The 20,407-nt window shown below is 36.3% G+C and overlaps 1 protein-coding gene across 2 annotated transcripts in view; it reads right to left on the reverse strand.

Moving 5' to 3' along the window:
* Window positions 1–3,011: 3,011 nt before the first annotated feature.
* LOC101861313 (nucleolar and spindle-associated protein 1) overlaps window positions 3,012–20,407 on the reverse strand; it is a 24,139-nt gene continuing 6,743 nt past the window's right edge. Inside the window, exons 2-11 of one of the 2 annotated variants that reach the window (XM_005106756.3) lie at window positions 18,913–19,014; window positions 18,002–18,059; window positions 14,473–14,799; window positions 13,403–13,726; window positions 12,336–12,476; window positions 11,614–11,724; window positions 11,046–11,191; window positions 9,898–10,144; window positions 8,771–9,026; window positions 3,012–5,687 (exon numbers count right to left, since the gene is read on the reverse strand). In XM_005106756.3, coding sequence (XP_005106813.1) covers window positions 5,603–5,687; window positions 8,771–9,026; window positions 9,898–10,144; window positions 11,046–11,191; window positions 11,614–11,724; window positions 12,336–12,476; window positions 13,403–13,726; window positions 14,473–14,799; window positions 18,002–18,059; window positions 18,913–19,014 — 1,797 coding nt within the window. In that variant the 3' untranslated portion in view covers window positions 3,012–5,602. The remainder of the gene's footprint in view (window positions 5,688–8,770; window positions 9,027–9,897; window positions 10,145–11,045; window positions 11,192–11,613; window positions 11,725–12,335; window positions 12,477–13,402; window positions 13,727–14,472; window positions 14,800–18,001; window positions 18,060–18,912; window positions 19,015–20,407) is intronic. The other variant, XM_005106757.3, reaches the window with a different exon arrangement.

Raw genomic sequence — 20,407 nt, forward strand, 5'->3', positions numbered from 1 at the left:
ACTAATGTTCATAAACAGGTGAATGCAACGTTTGATTAAGTATGACTCTTCTTCTCGTCCATCTTTAAATGGACAACCCAGGGTTGGGTTGATTTAAATCAAGCTGATTTAAATCAGTTGATTTTTAAAATTTAAATCAACTTGATATTTTTTTTTTTAAATCAGTGACTTAAATCACTTTTTTAAATATTTATTTTTATTCAGTTTTTACACATTTCAACATTCAGAATTCCTTTCCTTGGTTTCATAAAACAGATATAAGGTTTAGTAGACTAATATATTCATGCTTAAAAGTCTGCTTTCCCCCACTGTAAAATAATACAGATTCAAATTACTTTTTTTTCCCCATAATTGAAATCAGAGCTGGGTTGATTTAAATCAGTTGATTTTTTATATTTTAATCAACTTGATATTTTAAATAAAAATCAGTGATTTAAATCACTTTTCAAAAAAATGTATTCAGTTTTTACATATGTGAGACGTGCTGACAAAATGAGTTACTTCTCACAATCCACAAATAGAGATATTGGCAAAAAATCGACTCTAGGGTCAAATTTGTAGATTTTCCATTGATGTAATATTCTTTACGTATAACATGCCTTATATTATTTCATGCTTATGAATTGTAAAAACTTCATCAATAAGCATGAAGTATCTATTTTTATAGGGCTTGAATCCGAGAAGTAACTCATTTTGTCTGCACGCTTCACATATATTTAAACATTCAGAATTCCTTTCCTTGGTTTTATTAAACAATATAAGGTTTAGTAGACTAATATAATCATGCTTAAAAGTAAAAGTCTGCTTTCCCCCCTGTCACTGTAAAATAATACAGTTCTCAATTTACCTTTTTTTCATAATTGAAAACCATGGTTGGGTTGATTTAAATTTGGTCGATTTAAATCAGTTGATTTTTTAAAATTTAAATCAACTTGATTAAAAAAATAAATCTCAGTGATTTAAATCACTTTTTAAAAAAGTATTCTATTTTTACATCTTTAAACATTCAGAATTCCTTTCCTTGGTTTTATAAAACAGATATATAAGGTTTAGTAGACTAAAATAATCAAGCTTAAAAGTTTGCTTTCCCCCCTGTCACTGTAAGTAGTAAAATAATACAGTATTCAATTTACTCTTTTTTCATAATTGAAATAAGCATTTTCTTTTTCTTTTTAGACAAACACAAGCGCGCGCACACACACTGTAATAAAAATGCAAGTTTATCTACGTATACTCACCCCCCCCCCCCCCCTCCCCTTCCTTTTAGACTGACATTTTCTTCATTTTTTGTCTGTAGCCATAATTCAGTGATATAGATCTAGCAGATTAAGGCTTTCTAAAATTGCAGTTGCTTAAATTAATCATTAGTTAAAATAAAGACAATGCATTTTGAACTAAAAGAACTTACTTTTAGCCACCAAAAATCCCAAACTATGTCGACATTTTTTTTTTAAATAAAAAAAATCCGATTTAAATTTAAAAAATCTTGATTTAAATTTGAAAAACCCAGTCTCTAGTGCAAAAGCTGCTGTTCACCACAGGTCCTCCAGGCTCTCATAGAGTTTTGGGTCTCTCTGCCTAGGGTTGGGCCAATATTTCAAAGTGCCAAGTATGACACTTAATCTACATGTAATGCACGTCCTATTTCCATTGTGCAAACAAGCACAGTAAAAGTGATGGCTGCCTTGAAAGAGGAGGGTTTATAATACAGTCCGTGCCGGCTTTAAGCACGCCGGCTTAAAGCACGTTTCGGACTCAAGCACGCTAAACGGCTCTTACCGAATTTTTGCTATATAAATTACACGCCTTTAAGCACGGTAACTTCGGCTTCAAGCACGCTTCATTTACAAGACAGTCAATATTTTCATGATGACCCATCGAAGTTCGAACACAGTCTACACAGAAGCAGTGGAGTGTGTCAAGAGAAACACAAAGAACGCAAGTGATGGACACACACACTCACACGGGCGGAGAGGAAGACAGATGCACACAGCCGCGCGCGCGGACATAGGATCTAGCCTAGGGCAAAGTTACTCACGACCAAAAAAAATACAAAAAGAGTCGGGGAGACGAGAAAGGGAGGCTGGCTGCGATTTCACCTTTGACCCTCGCTATCCATTAATCCTGATTGTGTATCACGCGCGAGGTGGGATGAAGGCGGTGGTATGAGTGGCACAGCGGGCAGTGGTACGCACAGGCAGTGTGTAGGCCTAGTGTGCTGTATCGTGACTGGCTGTCTACAAGCCAACAAAAACTACTGTGGCGGGTGTCTAAATAACAGTGCACACTTTTGCGGGACTGCTATAGACTACTTACAAACAAAGGGAAATAGCACGGGGCATAATTTTCTGGATGAAAATCTCTGGATTATGTCTACTTCGCACTCAAGCACGCTTTGGCTTTAATCACGCTTAAGCTTTCTCCCGACGACCGTGCTTATAGCCGGAATGGACTGTATTACTTTGTATTATATCGATACTATTTACAGGTTTATTTTACAGACCATAAGTGTACACTTCCATAAAGACATAAATACAGTGATGGCTTTGCTGCTGAGTACATGTAGTACTTTACAGCGAGTCTTCATGATTAAAAGCAAAAACCCATCCCCAGAAATAGATTTAGACAGTAATGAAGACATTGAAAATAAGCATAAATAGCAGACTACACTACACAACTGTACCAACCAATCCCTTGCTGGTCATTATGGTTGAATTAAAAGTGCAAACACAGAAAACAATAAGTTAGAACAGAAGCTGAAGACAAAGATGGAGCTAGAGAGAGAAAGAGAGACACAGAGGGAGAGAGAAAGACAGAGGGACGCACGGACAAAGAAAAACAGGCAGCACATCCACAGGTGTAACAATACATTAACAAACACTTCACCTCATGCTGCGAATTATCTCCCTACAGTAAGTAACTGGTATTTCAAAAGTATTGAAAAGAACAGTAAGTATGCAATGAGAAAGATTAATGCAAAGGGTAATGGTAAAAAGTATTACAGCCTGTAGTGTTGGTATGATACATATTATGTTTAATAAGACTATAAACTTCCAACACAAGCCACACAAATAGCTTACTAACACCATTTCTTAAAACAAAATAATGAAACAAACTAACAACATTCGACAATATCACACGCAAAAATGCATGACAGATGAATAAGGTAACTAAAACTGTTAAAAATCTCATGAGAATGAGGCTAAATCTTGTCTTTAGGCTATTTATAGTGTCTCAAAGAGGCCGGCGAACAAATAAAATAAAACCAACAACCAGTTCTTTTTAGAAAAGCAAAGAGCGTGAAGGAAGTATGGAATATTGCAGGGGAAAACACAACAAAAAACAATGCAGGAATGACTTGTCCTTTGATCAGTTTGAGGTCCTTTTAAAAGTAAAAGTGAAGCATTTGGCATTGTGATTATAAGTTTGGGAGATAATCTTCAGAAACTGAGGATGCCAATATCAACGACAAATCTTTGACTGACTACTTCACACATTAGCCACCAATACCACAACTAAATGAGAGCCCATAACCTCACCCCAAAGTACACATACACATGTGTAAATGTATGTACTTTTCTAAGCTTCTTTCCGTTAACTTGATTTCAGTACTGCTAGTCTAGGCTCAGTGTCAAAAAATATATGTATACATGACTACATCTGATCAAAAAAATCGCAATGGTTAGACAATGACAAAATAAAACCAACAGATGAATTGACTATTTTGCATCCATGGTGACATCAAACTTACTCATAGTTGCCTGTGCATGTAATCTGCAGACACTGATAATAGTGTTGTTGCAATACATTTGGCGGCCCTTACTTAAATTCATTAACTTGGTAACTTCGCAGCTGCAAGTAAGGAGCAAAAATATTTATCATATCATTTCCCCTTAAACTCATTGAAAATGCCGTCACTTAAAAGTTACCTGACACACCATCACAGTGGCACTTGTACTAAAACTTATCACTGTTAAAGAAAAGGTTAATTTCTAAGTGTAGTTCAAAACAATTCAGTAGTAAGCTTATCCAAAGAGCCAGAAGATCTCACTTTTTTAAAAAGTCTGGGACATTTTGACACCAAACTTCGAAAACTTACAAATACATATGGGATTGTATTTTTTGGGTAAAGCTCAATAATTCAGTCTACATGTATTTTCAGAGACGACTGAGAGGATGTCCTAATATCTAGAGTGCACTTATATATGTAATTCCCTCCCAATTCTGAATGATCTGTGGATAATTATTCAAAAGGATTTCCTTCACTACTAGAAGCCACTTTAACAACATATTCAGACAGTCTTATATCGAAAGTGTTTGCTTTTCTGGGTCACAATTTAATATATATGGTGTGTACCATGAGCCAATAAAAAAATAATCACATGAGAAATTAAGTTCAGAATTTCACGCACATAGTGGTGTAGACTGCAAGCACCACAAACATGGAGCTGGTTCCCCCCAGTCAGCTAACATAAGTGTTTCAGAGTCACCAAGGTCTATGAGTCTCTTAGAGCCCACTCCATTGCAGAGAGACTTACGGCAGTGGGCAGTTGTTAAATGTACTGGATTAGCTATGCCCCGTTCTATACATTTAAAGTTATTAAAAAAGCGGAACTCTGAGAGGAATCCACAAAGTGAGTACAGAGCCTAGAATACACCCCAAACAACACGAGTTTAAGAACACCCAATTGGAGATTCGAACCAGGGCCGTCTACATCAGTCCAGCATGGTACCACCAATAAGTGCACCAAGCAGTGAGTTTTTTTCAGGCATTAATGGAACAGAACAGAAAAATTGTTACTGATAAGTTTTCGTGTTTTGGTCAGTCAACCTTAACTTAACCAGTGATTTTTTATAAGTAACCAGATTTAACACTCAGAGCTCAAAGTCTTCGATTGCGTTATTTATTGTCTAACAAGAAAAGGCCCACAATTATATTTTTTGAAAACAAATTTTTTGTTTTGGGCTCAACACCTTTCACGTATTTTAAAACACATTCCTGCATGGAATTGCCGAAAAACGATTAAAAGCACCAAAAAAATGTAAATTTTCCTTTTCCAAAGACACGCCTGTTTAGGATGTCATTGAACTTTTTTCGTAAATTTTACCTCTGACAACAGTTGAGCCCCACTTTCTTCAAGATAGACAAGTTGTTTTGGGTTTGTTTGTTTTGTTTTTTTCAGCAAAAGCAAGGCAAATAATCAAGCTTTAAAATTATACAAAAATAATTTCACATGCCCAAAAATTGACCAGTACCTGATTTCACAGGGTGGTTACACAAATAGTGAAAAACTTGCCTCACAATTTTATTTGCAGAACATTTAGTTATGCACACATTACAAGTATCTTGCTATTGACGACTAGGAATTTTGAAATGTTACAGAGTGCTCTACTTACACTAGATCAATATATTAAACCTTTTTTGCAAGCCAATCCCCCTAAACATGAATCTATCTACTGTTATAATAAAAATGACAGAATCTGCATTGAACTGTTTTATGGCCTTTCCACTGAGATCATTCCAAAACAAAATGTATCAACATAATTCATTCTACTCTATTTTCAACACATGTCCCTAAAAATCTAAAACATGTCAGTGAATTTATGCAATAAGTCCTCTGCGTTTCATCATGTCGATATATTTCTGATTATTTCTCCTGTCCAGCTGCTTGGCTCTGTGGACATCCCTGGGGAAAAACATAAGACAGAGACATAAACATTTTGTTTGTTTTGTTTTTTGTTTTAGTAGAGGTTTTACGGCGCTCGCAACTGCATAAGGTCATCTGAGCGCCAGAAGATTAGAGGTGTTACAAGAGAGTAACAAACATAAAAAAGAAGAAGGGGAGATACGGACGATAGATGTTTGATAGGAAAGAAGAAGCAGACCACACCAGAGCACCCGCCAAAACATTTATTCTTAACAGTTCTTGATTTTTGGGAATGCCGTTGCACATCGGGGGGGTAATGGTTTTTAGTCGGGCGCTCCCAAATATGTTTATCAAAATGTGTTGAATGGTGTACCAGAAGTTGGAAATTGAATTCACTCTTTGAATTATACCTTCTTAATCATAGATCTGGTGGTTCCAAAACTGTACTGACTCATTTTTTTAAATGACAAAATTTACATCAACTTTCAAAAAGAATAAAAAGACATTATAATAAAAAATTTAATTGATTTTCAGTCATCATTTAAGATAGTGATAGCCAATTGTCAGGACTATACAGATTGGCAAATCTGCAATTAATTTGGAAAGCCCATAAATATACACATATTCAGCGTAAGTCACATAAGTACCACAACTGTATGACTAGAAACTCTTTAAAATCGCTTCTACAATTAAAATATGACGATTGTCTGTGAATCAAACAAGTTGTTGAATGAAGGCAAATCTACAACTGCTTTCCCTAGGAAAATTTTTATAAATACTTTGGGAGAACCAAAATAGAAAAACCTCACTGAAAATCTAAAGACCAAGCTAAGGAAAAATGACAAAAACTGCTGAAAACAAAATGTATCAAGCAGTTCAAGGGGGATCAGGCACTTAAGGAAAAGGTATGTCAAGGTACCCTGAACTGAAGTACAGCAAGGAAGCCTATTACACACAGCAAGATTTGAATGTGAAAATCCAGGGCAATGATCTGTGCTTATTAAAAAGCAGAATGAGATGTGCACAGACCATTTTCTGCAAAGAGAATTCCTAAGAATAAGCAAAGATAAACCATCTCCAGAACTGTGCCACAGAAAGTGAAGCTACGAATCAACAATGTTTGTACCTTGAACTAGTATTTGTGTGGAAGTCCCAAAACCAGATAACAGCAAAGCTCAGCATTGCACCATGTCACAGAAATGAATAATTAAAAAAGGAACAAGAACAGCACAACAATTCCTCACAAACGGCTTCTAACAGCAAAGCAATTATCTCTAAACAACACCACAGCCAGAGCCACCCTTTTCCCTCCACTTCTAGACATAAAGAAAATACTCCATGGGACTCTATAACGACAATTGGAAGTCATGGCATTCATAGCAAAATCTTTCTGTCAGCTTCATAGCCCTTGCAGATAAAGCAAACAGCACTGCTCATTAAGTGAGGTCCTCAGCTCATTAAGAGAGGTCTGTAGGTACGGACAAGAAAATTAAACCAGAAGAATTACTCACACCAGACCAAGCTAGTGTAACAAATGGACGTCAGCATGTGCTCTAGTCATACCATAATTGAAAGCATCCTTATGCCAGGGAAAATTGGGTGTAATATACATACCTGAAACACTGAATTACAGGCTTTTATAGCCTCAGAGTACCAAAGCTATGAAAGCAAAGATGCACATGTTATAGTCTTGATCTCATAAATTTGATAAAGAAAAACTTAGGGGTCAGATCAGAATTGTCATTGGTCTGAGAAAAAAATATCTGCTTTTTTAAAACATAGCATAATACTTAAAGCACCAGAACTATGATGACAAGATGATTATTGTTTCAAAAGGAGAGTATATATTCATTTAATAAGAGAATCAACTCTATATAAATACTAACAGTTTCTGCAGAAACGGCAGCAGTTCCATTCTATTTTACAAACTTCTAGTTTTTTCACATTAACTTATTCGCTACATATTATTTTCGGCTTGTGGAAGAATTTTTTTCGGGAGGGCGAAATGAGATGATGACTAGTGCCCAGTTCACAGGTCTTGGGGGCCATAAATTCAAATGAATATCAACATATTATACACCAACATTTTCAGTATGGTTTGTAGAATACATCTGTATTGTTTATTTGAGTATTTTTCAACTTTGGTTCCTGTAAGAGGCGATTATGCAACACAATTGTGATTGGCTGCGCATAAAATTTGAAAACAAAAAATTTATAATCTCAGATGAAACTCAAAAAATATGTTTGCACCTACTCAAATTATACATCAAAATAACCATAACTGTATATAGAACAGGAAAATATTGAAAAATAAGCAGTTATTTACTTACATTCCATAATATTTGTACATTTGGATCATAACCTCCGATATTGAAAAAAAAAAAATTTTTTAAATAATTTTGAAAAAAGGATCCCAAACAGAAAAAAACACTCGTATCTTATATGGAATTATTCAGAATTCCATTTGGAATAAACCTATACATATCTTGGGTGGTACTTTTTGAGTAAATTCACCAAAAAGTAGTGATTTTGGGGAGAAAAAAAATATTTTGACTATTTAGATCTAGGCCTAGATCTAGCACTCAAAAATATTGATTTCTCAATTACAGTGCACTGGCAATTTGAGTCCAGTAGTATCAATATTATAAAGAAGAGTCCTACACTTCTTTAGTGAGCAAAATAATGATACATTTTGTTGTGTAAAAGTACTAAAACTGGTGTCTGGGCTATAATTTGGGCTTCGCGATAAAACAATGTCGCATAAACTTCGAAATCGTGTTTCAAAACTGAATCAAAACTTCCGATTTTCGGTGGAAACGCTTGACCCGGAAGTCAACTTTATATTATGACCTTTATTTTAACATGGATATGTGGATTGGAATAGAAACCAAGCTAAAATTGAACGTCGGTTTTCGAGCCGCCGGGGGCGGCTTAGCGTACTGACGGCACTTTAGCCGCGCCGCCCCCCACGGCTCGGCGTAGCGAATGAGTTAAGAATAAATTCAAGAAATTCTCTTAAGAAATTAGAAAACAAAATATAATGCCATTGTCATTAGAGAGGCAATCCACAGCAAAATATACTGTTATGGAATTGGAGAACACAAAATAAATATTTCACTCACTTTGCATGAGTAGGCCTGGTCTTGCTTGCCATGGCTTGCCGTGAAGGTCGAATGACAGCTTTTTGTACAGAAGACTTGGTGGCAGAAACAAAGGCAGGCTTATTAAAGTCCACAGTTTGCAGCTTGCCAGTGTGTGGCTTCCAAGTGAGTGGTTTCGCTAGACTGGCCTTCAGGTCAAAAGTTTTCTTCTGCGAGTGCTGTGTGGTGTTCAAGGAACTCGCTTTGCCAGTCAATCCAGTAAACTTGAAAGGTGTTGCTTCAATGAGAAAATAAGAAAGCATTATCATTTTGAAGCAAAATATGGGAAAATGGAGACATTTTTCCCAAATCTTTTACTAAATTAAGATTTAAAAGACAGCAAAATACTCATCCAGCACTCCCAAAAAAAAAAATTTAATAAAACTAAGAGACAACCCCCTAAATTGAGATAGGATATAATTTTGTTTCAGCTGGATTAATTGGATATGCCACCCTGAAATGAAAATGCTCACATTGTGTGAATCATGAGTTGCACATCAACACAATAATAGACATTTGGTGCAGGGAAAAAGCACGAAAGTTGGACAGAAACAGCAAAGAGAAATAAAAGAAGTAGGATCTATCAGTGGAGCCCTCCAACCACCTGCATCACTATCATAGTGGTGGTGTACAGACTATATTTTTTAAAATATTCATTTCATATAGAGTATTTCACCCCATCAATACAATGGTGATTAAAAATAGCCATCCGGATGCTTGAGACATGATGATTTGTTGCCTCTTTAAGCAACCGCCCAAATGCCAAAATTGTTCGTTAACTGTCTAAATGCTGAGAAAGTAAAATTTTTCAGGATAGAGAGAAAAAACTGCTTTAATCTATTAACATTTGCACCTACATTGTGTATCTTTTCTTTTACTTTTTTAACTTTTTAGAATTTGAACTTCGACATGTTTCTTGAGAGAACACAACCCACACCACAGATTAAGAAACTGCAATTAAAGAGAATTTCAAAATTTTGGGCTTAGGACATTTGAACAACTGGCCAACAAAATATTTCACACAAGCCTCATGTCAAAAAAACAAAAGACAACCCCCCTCCCCCCCATTCTCATAATCTTTCCTGAAAGAAATGCTGTAAGCTCCATACCTTTCTTAGCCGAGTCTGACGGCTTCTGTGCAGATGTCACATTCAAGAGCTTAGGCGTCTTTGCAGGTCCCCCGTTTGTAAACGATTTTCTAGCAGATTTCAAAGTGGAAGGCGTTTTTCCAGCACCAGAGGTTGGAGTTTTGTTGAAGTTAAAGTTGATACCCTTGGTAGAAGTCACCGTGGGAACGAACGGCTTAACTTGTGCTGCTGGCCTAGACACTGGTTTTGCAACTTTAGCCTGAGAAAACTGAAGAAAAACAAAAGGGACATTTTATATACAGGCTTTCAAATAAAACCGCATCCTAGAAAGGTAGAACCTCATTTAAAGATTTTCTGAAACTACATACTGTGGTAGGGTCCACTTAATATGTCGCGCCCCCCCCCCCCCCCTATTTTCTTCGGTTTAGTCAGGTTGTCAATTTATAGAGTTTAAAAAGACAATGGTTCAAAGCTTAACAACCAAACTTGATAAACATGAGTCAACATTCTTCAGCCTTCCCATGTGAGATCTCGGCAGTTGTCAACATTAGGTATTCTTCAATCCACAGCATTATTTTTAAAATTCAGGACCTCAGGGGGGAAAAAATCGAGACAGATGGGACAAAAATATTGGGACACACGTGGTCGAAATTGGGAAAATCGGGATGCTTGAGATTTTGGGAAAAAAATCAGGATATCCTGACTAAATCTGGGTGAGTGGGATGTCTGTTTTACACAACTAATCACTTCAAATGTATTGTTCTTTACCATTCAGGCAGTCATACATCGTTTCTAAATGTATTTTTGTAAATCATACAAGCCAGAGTTTCTTCAATTGTGGGTAGCGATTGATGTAGGCAGTCTCCCCTCCTTCAAATTTCACTTGTACAAGAGTCATAAGAATGTGCAATGAGTAAACTGGACCCCCTGTTTTACATTAATTTCACAACGAAACTAAATAATGCATTCTAAACTATAGAAGAGGCAGGCAGGTGAAAATATAGACAAAAAATATAAATTCCTCTACAAGGCAGTTTGGCAGACAAGACATGCACTTTCCCTCAAGACTAACAAATTCCAGGTTTTCATTCTTTAAACCGTATTACTATAAAATACAAGAAGCTCAGATTTAAGCAAACAATTCTTTTTTATACAAATTTTTTACTCACTGTTTTTTGAGGAGTCTTCGAAACGGCTGTCTTTTTTGCACTGTTTGATAACTGCTGGACTCGCTGTTGCTTCTTTTCCAAGTAAACATCAATCGAATCAAATTTAGCAAATGCTTTGTTATGGATCTTGGTCCAGTCTTTGTTGCCTTGCAGATAAAGAAAGAACATAAAGCAACTGTAAAAGTATGATATACAGAGAAACAATCTAAAACATCCCTACAAACAAAGGATATTTTTCAAAATTCAATATTCTCAAGTCATCAGCTTTCGTATCTTCAGTGACATTCACAAATGTTTACTTACTTCTCAACATTCCTGGTAAAGCATACAAGGGCAATATGAGCTGCCAGTATGCAATGAAGTTTTGAACAGAAACGGTTCTGTCACTGTATACAAAACACAAGGATGGGCACAATTGTTAAAATTTATATCAAATATCACAAAGCATTTTAGAAGGAGAAAGCAGAAGACAATACAGTACTAATTGAATGATTGTGAAAATTATTACACGAAAAAGTAATTTGTGCATTCCTCAAAGGTAACTCTTCTGATTCAGTGAAAACTGTACCTGGTGTAGGTGGTTTTTGTGCTTCCGCCTTCTTCTTGTTGGTCAGGAAAGCCATAAATCTAGGGATCTGACTGTGCTGCTGTCCAACAGCTTCAGAGGGACTGGAATTCACTGAAAAGAGAAATACAGTTTCACAGACACTGCAAAAGAAAAAAAGGAAGACAGCTGACTATCAAAATGATTAAATAAAGAAGAGATAAATTAATTAATTAATTAATTAATCAATCCGTCAAGAAAATCATGTGATTTCTCCAGGAAATTAACAAATGAATTTTGCTACTTATGCTCTCTGAAAAATGTTTTTATAACATGACAGTCTGGTACCTTCCATAAGCTGTGGCTCAGTGTTCTTTTGAAAAGATTTGTTTCATGGTATTTTTGTTGGAGAGAAAAGGCTTGTCTGTAAAGCGCCTGTATGCAAGCATATATAAGTATAGTTGAGGGTATTAATAGCCTCTCAGGCACATTTACTGCACTCTTGGAATTAAAACTCAGTTGTATTGCGGTGATCTCTGACCCTTACTTTAGGAGAAAAAAAAAACCCACCTTGTCTTAGGAGTTGCGAAAAAAAGACAAATTAACTTAAACAAGAAATCATCTTTATATTTGCTTGCATCGTCCAGTAATAATAAATATATAACAAATTGCGTTTATATTGCCCATTTTCATCAACAAAATGCTCAATGTGCATTACAATTTTTTTTAAACAAACCATTCAATACCTTTTTCTTGAACTTTCTTATCAAGAGCAGACAAAAGTTTGGCTTTCCGCTCTGCGCTAGATATGTTTGCATCCATTGAGTCTATAATGGCCCTTGTACTAGGACTGCTAGATGATCGAGTTGATCTCTGTGTTGTGACATCTTTTGTAGTTGAAGAAAAGAAAAAAAAAGGTAAAAAATGCAACCATCTATTATGGTATCAACAAAAATGTGACATCTATATCAGTCTGAAAAGTGACTGTGAACCTGCACAATGGTGAATTTTTCTGGATATCAACAGTATATGGTTAAATATATGAAGGGCACAAGGGAAAAAAGAAGAGATGTTCGCTTTTGGACAATTTGCATTGTGATGTGGGTTGTAAAGCATTTGCACATTACAGGCCCATCTTTGTATCCAGGGCTAAAACCTGATGAGTCACCCTTGGAAAATAAGCTATAGATACTATGGAAAAGACTTGGGCTGTGAAGTATTTCATTTTAATTTTTCTCAAAATGCCATGAAGTGACATCCCTTGTTTTTCCTTACATATTATATATGCTTCTGGTTATATTCTATCAACAATTGCAACATCTTGACTTGTGAAACTACATCTGTCACTCAGTAAATGTTCACTTCTGCCAAAGCAATAATATGGTAATCAATAAAAACAAATAGATAAATTGCTATTCTGAAATATGAATTTGTGATGAGATATTTCAGTCAGTGCCACATTGTTTTTACAATTGTATTTTTTTTTAAACCCAACAAAACAATGGCATATGACATCACTGTGATGATCACTAATAATACACAGTTCATATACGCTGAGACGTCTATTTTTAGTGAGTATACATATGTATCTGTGCGCTTTTGTGTAAAGAAAGCCAGAAAAGGGAGGACATTGTTAGAAAAATGTTTGCCGTCAATGAGTTTTGCTAATGTCAACTGCTTTGGAATGAATAAGTGCAACATTGCACCATGGAGAAAACTTTAGGTAACACTTTCAGAAAAATGTGTTTAGTTAAATATTTACAAATTGAATTCTCATAACTTTTCTTCTAATATATCTCCTGCAGCTACTTACTCTTCTCTTTGATCTCCAGAAAAGGATTTTTATCAAATGTTTCTCTTCGAATCAGTTTCTCTTCAGGTTGTTCCACTGGCGCTGCTTTACGAGTGTCCATTAGGGGTGCTAGTTTTTTGCGTTTGCCCTCACTTTCAGTGCATGGTGTGCTACAAGGGCCCAGAGTAGGCTCATCTAACTCAAATGTACGTCTTCTTTTTCTTGAAATTTGTTTATCACTGGTAGTTTCAGGATCTCCCTCATTGAAACTATTATTACATTTCCTTATTTCTTTCTCACACTCTAACATCACTTTTCCTGAGGATCCAGGGATAAACATAGTTCCTGTGACAGAAAAAATACTGTAGTTGTTGAATTTGAGTTAACAGCAAATCAGTATAATAAAGGCCACATTTCATCCAACAGTCTGAGCACTAGTTACTATCATACTCCTCCACACTAAGGTCAGTAGAAGTTTGTACATTTTCAAAATGATTAGGGAACCAGCCGCTCAAACTCTGTTTGGGTTACAGCTCGATGGCCTTCTTTTTATATACAGTATAACACTGATATGTCAAACAGAAAACTTGAAATCCCGCATCCATTGAACTGTGCCTGCGGTCCCATTTTTTTCTTTTTCTTTATTTTTGTATGATATCCCTTGAACTACGGATCTCTCGAACTACCGAGGCCAATAGAGAGAGTAAGTATAGTATGGCACCATACACCTTACAAAACATCTCATTCACATTTCTAAAAGTACATTATAGACCTAATTATTGTGCCCTACACAAAATATGTTTCTTGATATTAAAAACAAACAAGATTTCTAAAGGATGCCCCGAAAAAGGTAAATTCCTTATCGATTGTTTCACTCACTGGGCAACTTTTCTTGCTGTTGTATGCAAGTGGTATAAATGTCAATTTGAGTCTAGGAGAAAGTTGCCTATTTTGAGAGGGTGAAATGTAGGCTTATGTCAATATGCTATTCCATTATCAACATCCTGATGAAAATGTTAAATAAAATAAAAACACATCTTTCCAAGTTCTCATTTCAAAGTCTTAGAGATTTCTGAAGTTCTACTACTTACTGTTCTCTGTGGCGTCCTGAGAGGGAGTTTTATCAAAAGTATTCCGTCTACTCCTTTTGTTAACAGGCTCTTCCTCCATTGGTGCTGTTTTAGGAGTGCTAGTGGAAGATCTTGTTTCTTTTCTCTTGCCTTCATTTTCAGAGGAAGGTGTGCTGCAAGGACTCAGGGTAGGTTCATCCAATTCAAAGGTACGTCTTCTCTTTCTTGATGTCATCTTATCATTTTCTATCTCAGATTTCTGTTTATCTGAAGCACTGGTAGGCTTCCTGTCTTGTTTCTCGCATTTTGAAGAGACACTCTTTGAAGACCCCGGGGTGGACTGGGTTCCTGAAACAAACACACAGTACTGAAAATTTAGTATTCTTAATCACATCAAACAAATTTGCTTAAGTCTGCTTTGGTCCCTTAGTATACATGGAATGTTGATCCTAACCAGTGCTACATAACGTTGCAATGCCCGCTATATAAATATATATATATATCAATCAATATAGCCTTTGCCAGACACAACCTTGCACTCCGAAACATGTTACAGAAGAACTACTTCCCTTCAGGTTCAATGCCATTAATACGTAGGTAATTAAATTGGTGTTATTTTCATCATTTACAATTACAGCAGCAATATTAATATTTTGTGAGAAATTTGGATGTTTGATGGTCACTTTGGGATTCCGATGAACATAACTATATAAAAGGAAATCTCTGCTAGTGATAATATATGAGCAACATCATCCGTTTAAAGTTGGTGTCTCTACTATTTTTTACAACAGTATCAAGCCTCTGTAAAAAAAAATAATTCCCATCCGATTGTATTTGATGTAACATGTCATCATAATTATGAGCGCCAGACGGCCTGATCCAAAAAGTTTTTTTCAATTTTTACTGTTGAAGCACCACATAATTTATGTACACAGACATCATAGTTGTTAAATAAGAGAATACTTACAAATGAAGATTAAGAGGACAGACGTGTCTTGAGAATTAATTATATCAAATAAAAGTAATTTAGTATTCTTTTCTGATACTCATACCCATGGTGATGGAAAGTGTCATCACAGTTATATTATATAACTGATGACACTTTCCATCACCATGGGTATGAGTATCAGAAAGGAATACTTTTGGACAATACAGTCTCAAGAAGTTATTCTTTTTAATTTTTATTTTTATTGCTCAAAGCATTAAACAAAATAATTACTGAATTTATTATGTCTAGCATTCTCTGCAGCACAAATTGCCATGTAACTCTCTTCATTAAAACAAATATTTTCCTTGTACTTCTTGGAATTCCCACGTCTACAATCAGTTTGGTGCTTTGCTGTCACACACAAAAGATGTGATTTTGACAAAATGAGTCCCCCTACTAGCAAATTATGGCATGAATCTACTTTAAAACTCCACATCAGGCTGCATTTTGCATTCCAGTCACTCCTGATACAAAGCACCAGACATCTGACACTCATAATGCTGATGCCAAAATTAATTTCACTTCCTCTTTCTCCATTGCTCAAATGCTGAGCCAACCCCTGAGCCAGCTGATTTGCTGATAGGAGCTTTGTTTACTAGTCCAGGCCAAAAATAGTATTCACCCCCTACAAAGTACACTTTTAATTGGTCTTCTGACGACACTCATAACATGATGACTCCAAATTTGGGTTTCATTCATGGACGTAAAGATCTTTTCAGAAATTACCTCATCGTACGAAGGTTACTTCTTTTGTCTTCAGGGGGAAACCCCTAATGCAATGGCCACGGCAGTAATCAAGTTTTATTGCTCAAAGCATGTCTAGACCTTAACAAAATTTACAATTCAGTATAATGACAACAGTTATGAGCTTCAGACACTTTTAAAGATCACCACTGATGAAAATTGTGAGACCTGATGAAGTACATTCACAAGTATGCCTGAAATACTATGGATTTTGACTTACACTAAGTACCGTTAGTTTTAAAGACTCCATACGAAAATGCGCATTTCAAAAAAGTAATTGCATTGCTGTTTTCAGCCGACTTATTCAAATGCACAAAATGTCAAAAGTAGCAGCAAAATCGTTATGTTTCATCATTTTTAAAAATATTAATCATACTTGAAACAAAACTCTTTTGCTTGAGCTGCTACTACAGCATATTATTATTATCAACATATTATATATCATGTAGCAAACATATAAATGTGTCACGATGTGGTGGAATCAAGTGCTCGTCAATTTTTGGGCATGAGTTAATATCATTTGAAAGCTGATTTATTTGTCTTGGTTCTAACGAAATAAATATCCATTTACCTTGAACAGAATTCAAAATATTTGTGATTGAAGAAAGTGAGGGGGCTCTCGTGGCCTAGAGGTTAAGGTGTTGGCCTCTCATTCAGAGGTCCCCGTTTCGAATCCGGGTAGCGACCAAAAAATTTTCTTCTCTAAAATTGTCTCCTTTCACCTCCTTTCCTGCTCTCTAGCAATGTTCTGTTGTCTGCTTTATTTCCACTTTCTGCACCCACCCCCTCACCTCCTTTGCCCCCTCCTCTGGGCCCCTGACTCTTTCTGCAGCCTTTCTACTGCTACACCTTGGCTCCTCCTTACTGCTGTCTTTCTGCCACACCCCTGATCTTCTGGTAGGAAAGATCTACACCTAGCCTTCTCGGACAAAGGCGAAAAATCTCGGAGGGCCCGTGTGCAAGTTGCGCACGTTAAAGATCCCTTGGTGGTCTAAAATCGATAAGAGTAGGCTTCGGCCGCCACCCGGGCAAAATTCAAAATTTCCTACCAACTGAAAATATTAGGTGTGTCCCGCGCGCTCATATGACCTATGCAGTTGCGAGCGCCGTAAAACATTTTACAAAAACAAAACCAAAAAAAACAAGAAAGTGATGTCGCCTGATTTCAGTGGGGAAATTAGCGAGAAAATGGCTGCCAAAGTTTGGTAACTCCAATAGCTAAAGAGTCTTTTAAAACTGAAAAATGGCATTGTTTGTGCCTTTAATCAATGTTTTTCAGCAAAATTCACACGCAAATGTGTTTTTATATGGATCTAATAGCAGTTTTATTAAGCCAAAAATTAAAAATTCGATAAAAATTACCAAACTGGCGGAAAAATGCCTGTTTCTCCGATTTCGTTACTTTGACCAGTGCCTGATTTCACCACGCTGCCTCACAATTATGTTTTAACATGAGGCGTACAAAACAATACTGTATCATACATAGAAAATTTAGTAACATACTCAGGTTCTGACACAGACTCTATACACATTACCAATCAAATCTGATACTGATACACAAAAGGGCAATATTTAAAAGAAAGGGGGTCAATTTAATCAGGTAATGAAAAATTAACAGGAAACTGGGCTTGGATACATGTGATAAACAAAAATACTTTACACAAAGCTCACAAAGTAACTGTGAACACAGATTTCCAGAGCCTAAAAGGAATCAGTTCTCAATACAGTGAAGATGTTAAACATGAGATTGAAAGCCTCAGATACATTTTTCATTACGAGTACAACAGTCTTCCAATACAGATGGTTCATAAAACTTACCTGATCGATCAACAGATTTTTTTGATGTCGCCGTCTTTGCTTGTGATGTTTGTGGAGTCTGCAAGAAAGACATCAGAACAAAGGATAAAGAGAATACAATGGGAAAGAAGACACAGCTCAACCTATGCCTGAGGTATTCCTCCATTAAAATTTCAAGGCTCAAATTAGATCCTTTGGAAGACTTCAAATCATTGGTTGACTTTTATGTCAATACCAGAAGCTAAATTAACTTCTTTTCTCCGGCAAGCCACTACCAGTGGCTCAGTGGCTGAGAATTGCCAAGTCAGATTAGTTTTTGGCCAGTGCCAAAAACAGGTCTCCTTTACTGAGAGTTCTTTCATTAGAAGAAGAACTATCAAAATAAGTTCAGTTGTTTTGATTTAAGACCAATATAGTGACCTTATATCACTTTAAGATTTTGTACGAAAGAGAGTACACTGCATAGTGGGTTTAACCCCCCCCCCCCCCCCCCAGAAATAAAGAATTAACAAATAAATTAAATAAGAGATACAAATACACAAATTTTGACAAGTTTCTTCAAAACATAACCTCCCTATAAATTTCAAACAGAATTTATCACAATATATTTGTAGTTGATATAAGTAACTACACATTGACATTACTATTGTTAAACCTCTTGATAAAGCAAAAAAACAGAACAAATGACTTTTACTTTTAAATTATTGATGAAGGACTTCTTTCTTACACTATAGCTGCATCTTAGCTTTGCAATTTTTTTAGTTTAGTTTTAAAAGTAGAGGTTTTACGGCGCTCGCAACTGCATACGGTCATATGAGCGCCATTGCAATTTTACTATCACTGAACACATGTATTCAGTAGTATGATTGATATTAACACAATCAATTTTGAACTGATCCATATCATGTTAAGTAACAATAGACAGTACAAACCACAATGTCACTGTTCTGAGAAGACTGTGGGGCAGCTTTAGGGCTACTGAAGCTTTCTGCTTTAGCATGATGCTCCTGAAGTGCCTTAACCAGTTTGTCAATCTGCAACACAAGAAAGCAGGAGGTAAGGCAAAAAGGCAAGTCAAAGGAGCTGTTCAAAAATACTTAAAATCTCAATTGAAAATGAAACTCAAACCTTTCAATTTTATGGTACAGCGATCTCCAACTCACATCCCGAGGTTCAAAGAGAACCATGACCAGACAGAATGTCCTTCAACTCTGAAGTGATTTTCCTCCCCAAGTCTGCCAAAGATCAGTCTTTTTGAAAGAAGGTGTGCCAGGCATCCGAGCAACGCCGCTTACCCATCCGCAATGGGCTTTCCTGACCCTAAGCAGGATGTAGATGCCTGGTAAATCAGTAAAGACCTCTGTTCAGGAACTTTCAACTTTGTCCTGCCAGGTGATTTTGACCTCACCTTTCTCATAAGTACACAAGTTTATTTTTTGGAAATGTCGTTTTCAGGCATGGTGCTTATTTGTGATTAATTGTGTCTCACTGGGATACAGTGTAGGGAGCATATCCGCCCAGGACACACCTTCAACTTCTTGTTCAAATCAATGCCTTTCCCCTGCCACACTATTTTGCATGTGTATGGTATGCCTAAATGCTGAGCTTCCTTTCTTGTTGCATGAGTTGACTTCACGAAGATGATGTTTACAAATCTATGGAGAGAGTGCTGTCGAGGTGTGTGAACATGTCAGCAATCTTTAGTGTTTCCCCTTTGATAGAGATGGCCCAATGTGGTGGTTCCTCATAACTTTTGCAGTGTGAGCTGATTCAATACGAAAGACCCTTGTCTTCTTCCTACTGACAGTGAGACTGGCCCCCCTGACCCACCACCACAATCTAAAAAAATGGTGGCATATAGGCATATATATCTGGTTTGTGACTGGTGCAAAGATGACATTCATGATGTCATAAAATGGAGCTAATAGTAGGCTATGATAAAATCTGCAAGAATTTATGTAGTAGTAGTAGTAGTATAGGGTTTTACGGCGCTCGCAACTGCGTAAGGTCATATGAGCACGCGAAACACAAGTTGGTTTTGTTCACAACAGTTCGCTGTACGGCTGGCTCGGGTCAGTAGTTAAATCTTAAAATGTTTAAAAATCAGTGTAAATATACATATATTTTTAATCTAAAACAATTTTTCTAGTTAACATAAAAAAATTTTAATAGTACAGTTTTACTTTACAATTTGCCATAAAGGCCAATGGCCTTCATAAAATTCAAAATTTTGCTAGGACCAATGACGGAAAAGATATGCAATTTCTTGCATTTATAATATATATTTCCTTCGGATCTCTCCAAAGTCTAGACATTCAGTAAAGATGTGTCTAAAGGTAGAATCTGTGTTGCATCCGACACAGAACGGCTTCTCATCTCCTTGTAAGAGGTATTTGTGGGTCAGGGCCGTGTGTCCGATGCGCAATC

The sequence above is a fragment of the Aplysia californica genome, unplaced genomic scaffold (genome assembly GCF_000002075.1).
Source record: "Aplysia californica isolate F4 #8 unplaced genomic scaffold, AplCal3.0 scaffold00555, whole genome shotgun sequence".
Taxonomy (NCBI): Eukaryota; Metazoa; Mollusca; class Gastropoda; order Aplysiida; family Aplysiidae; genus Aplysia; species Aplysia californica.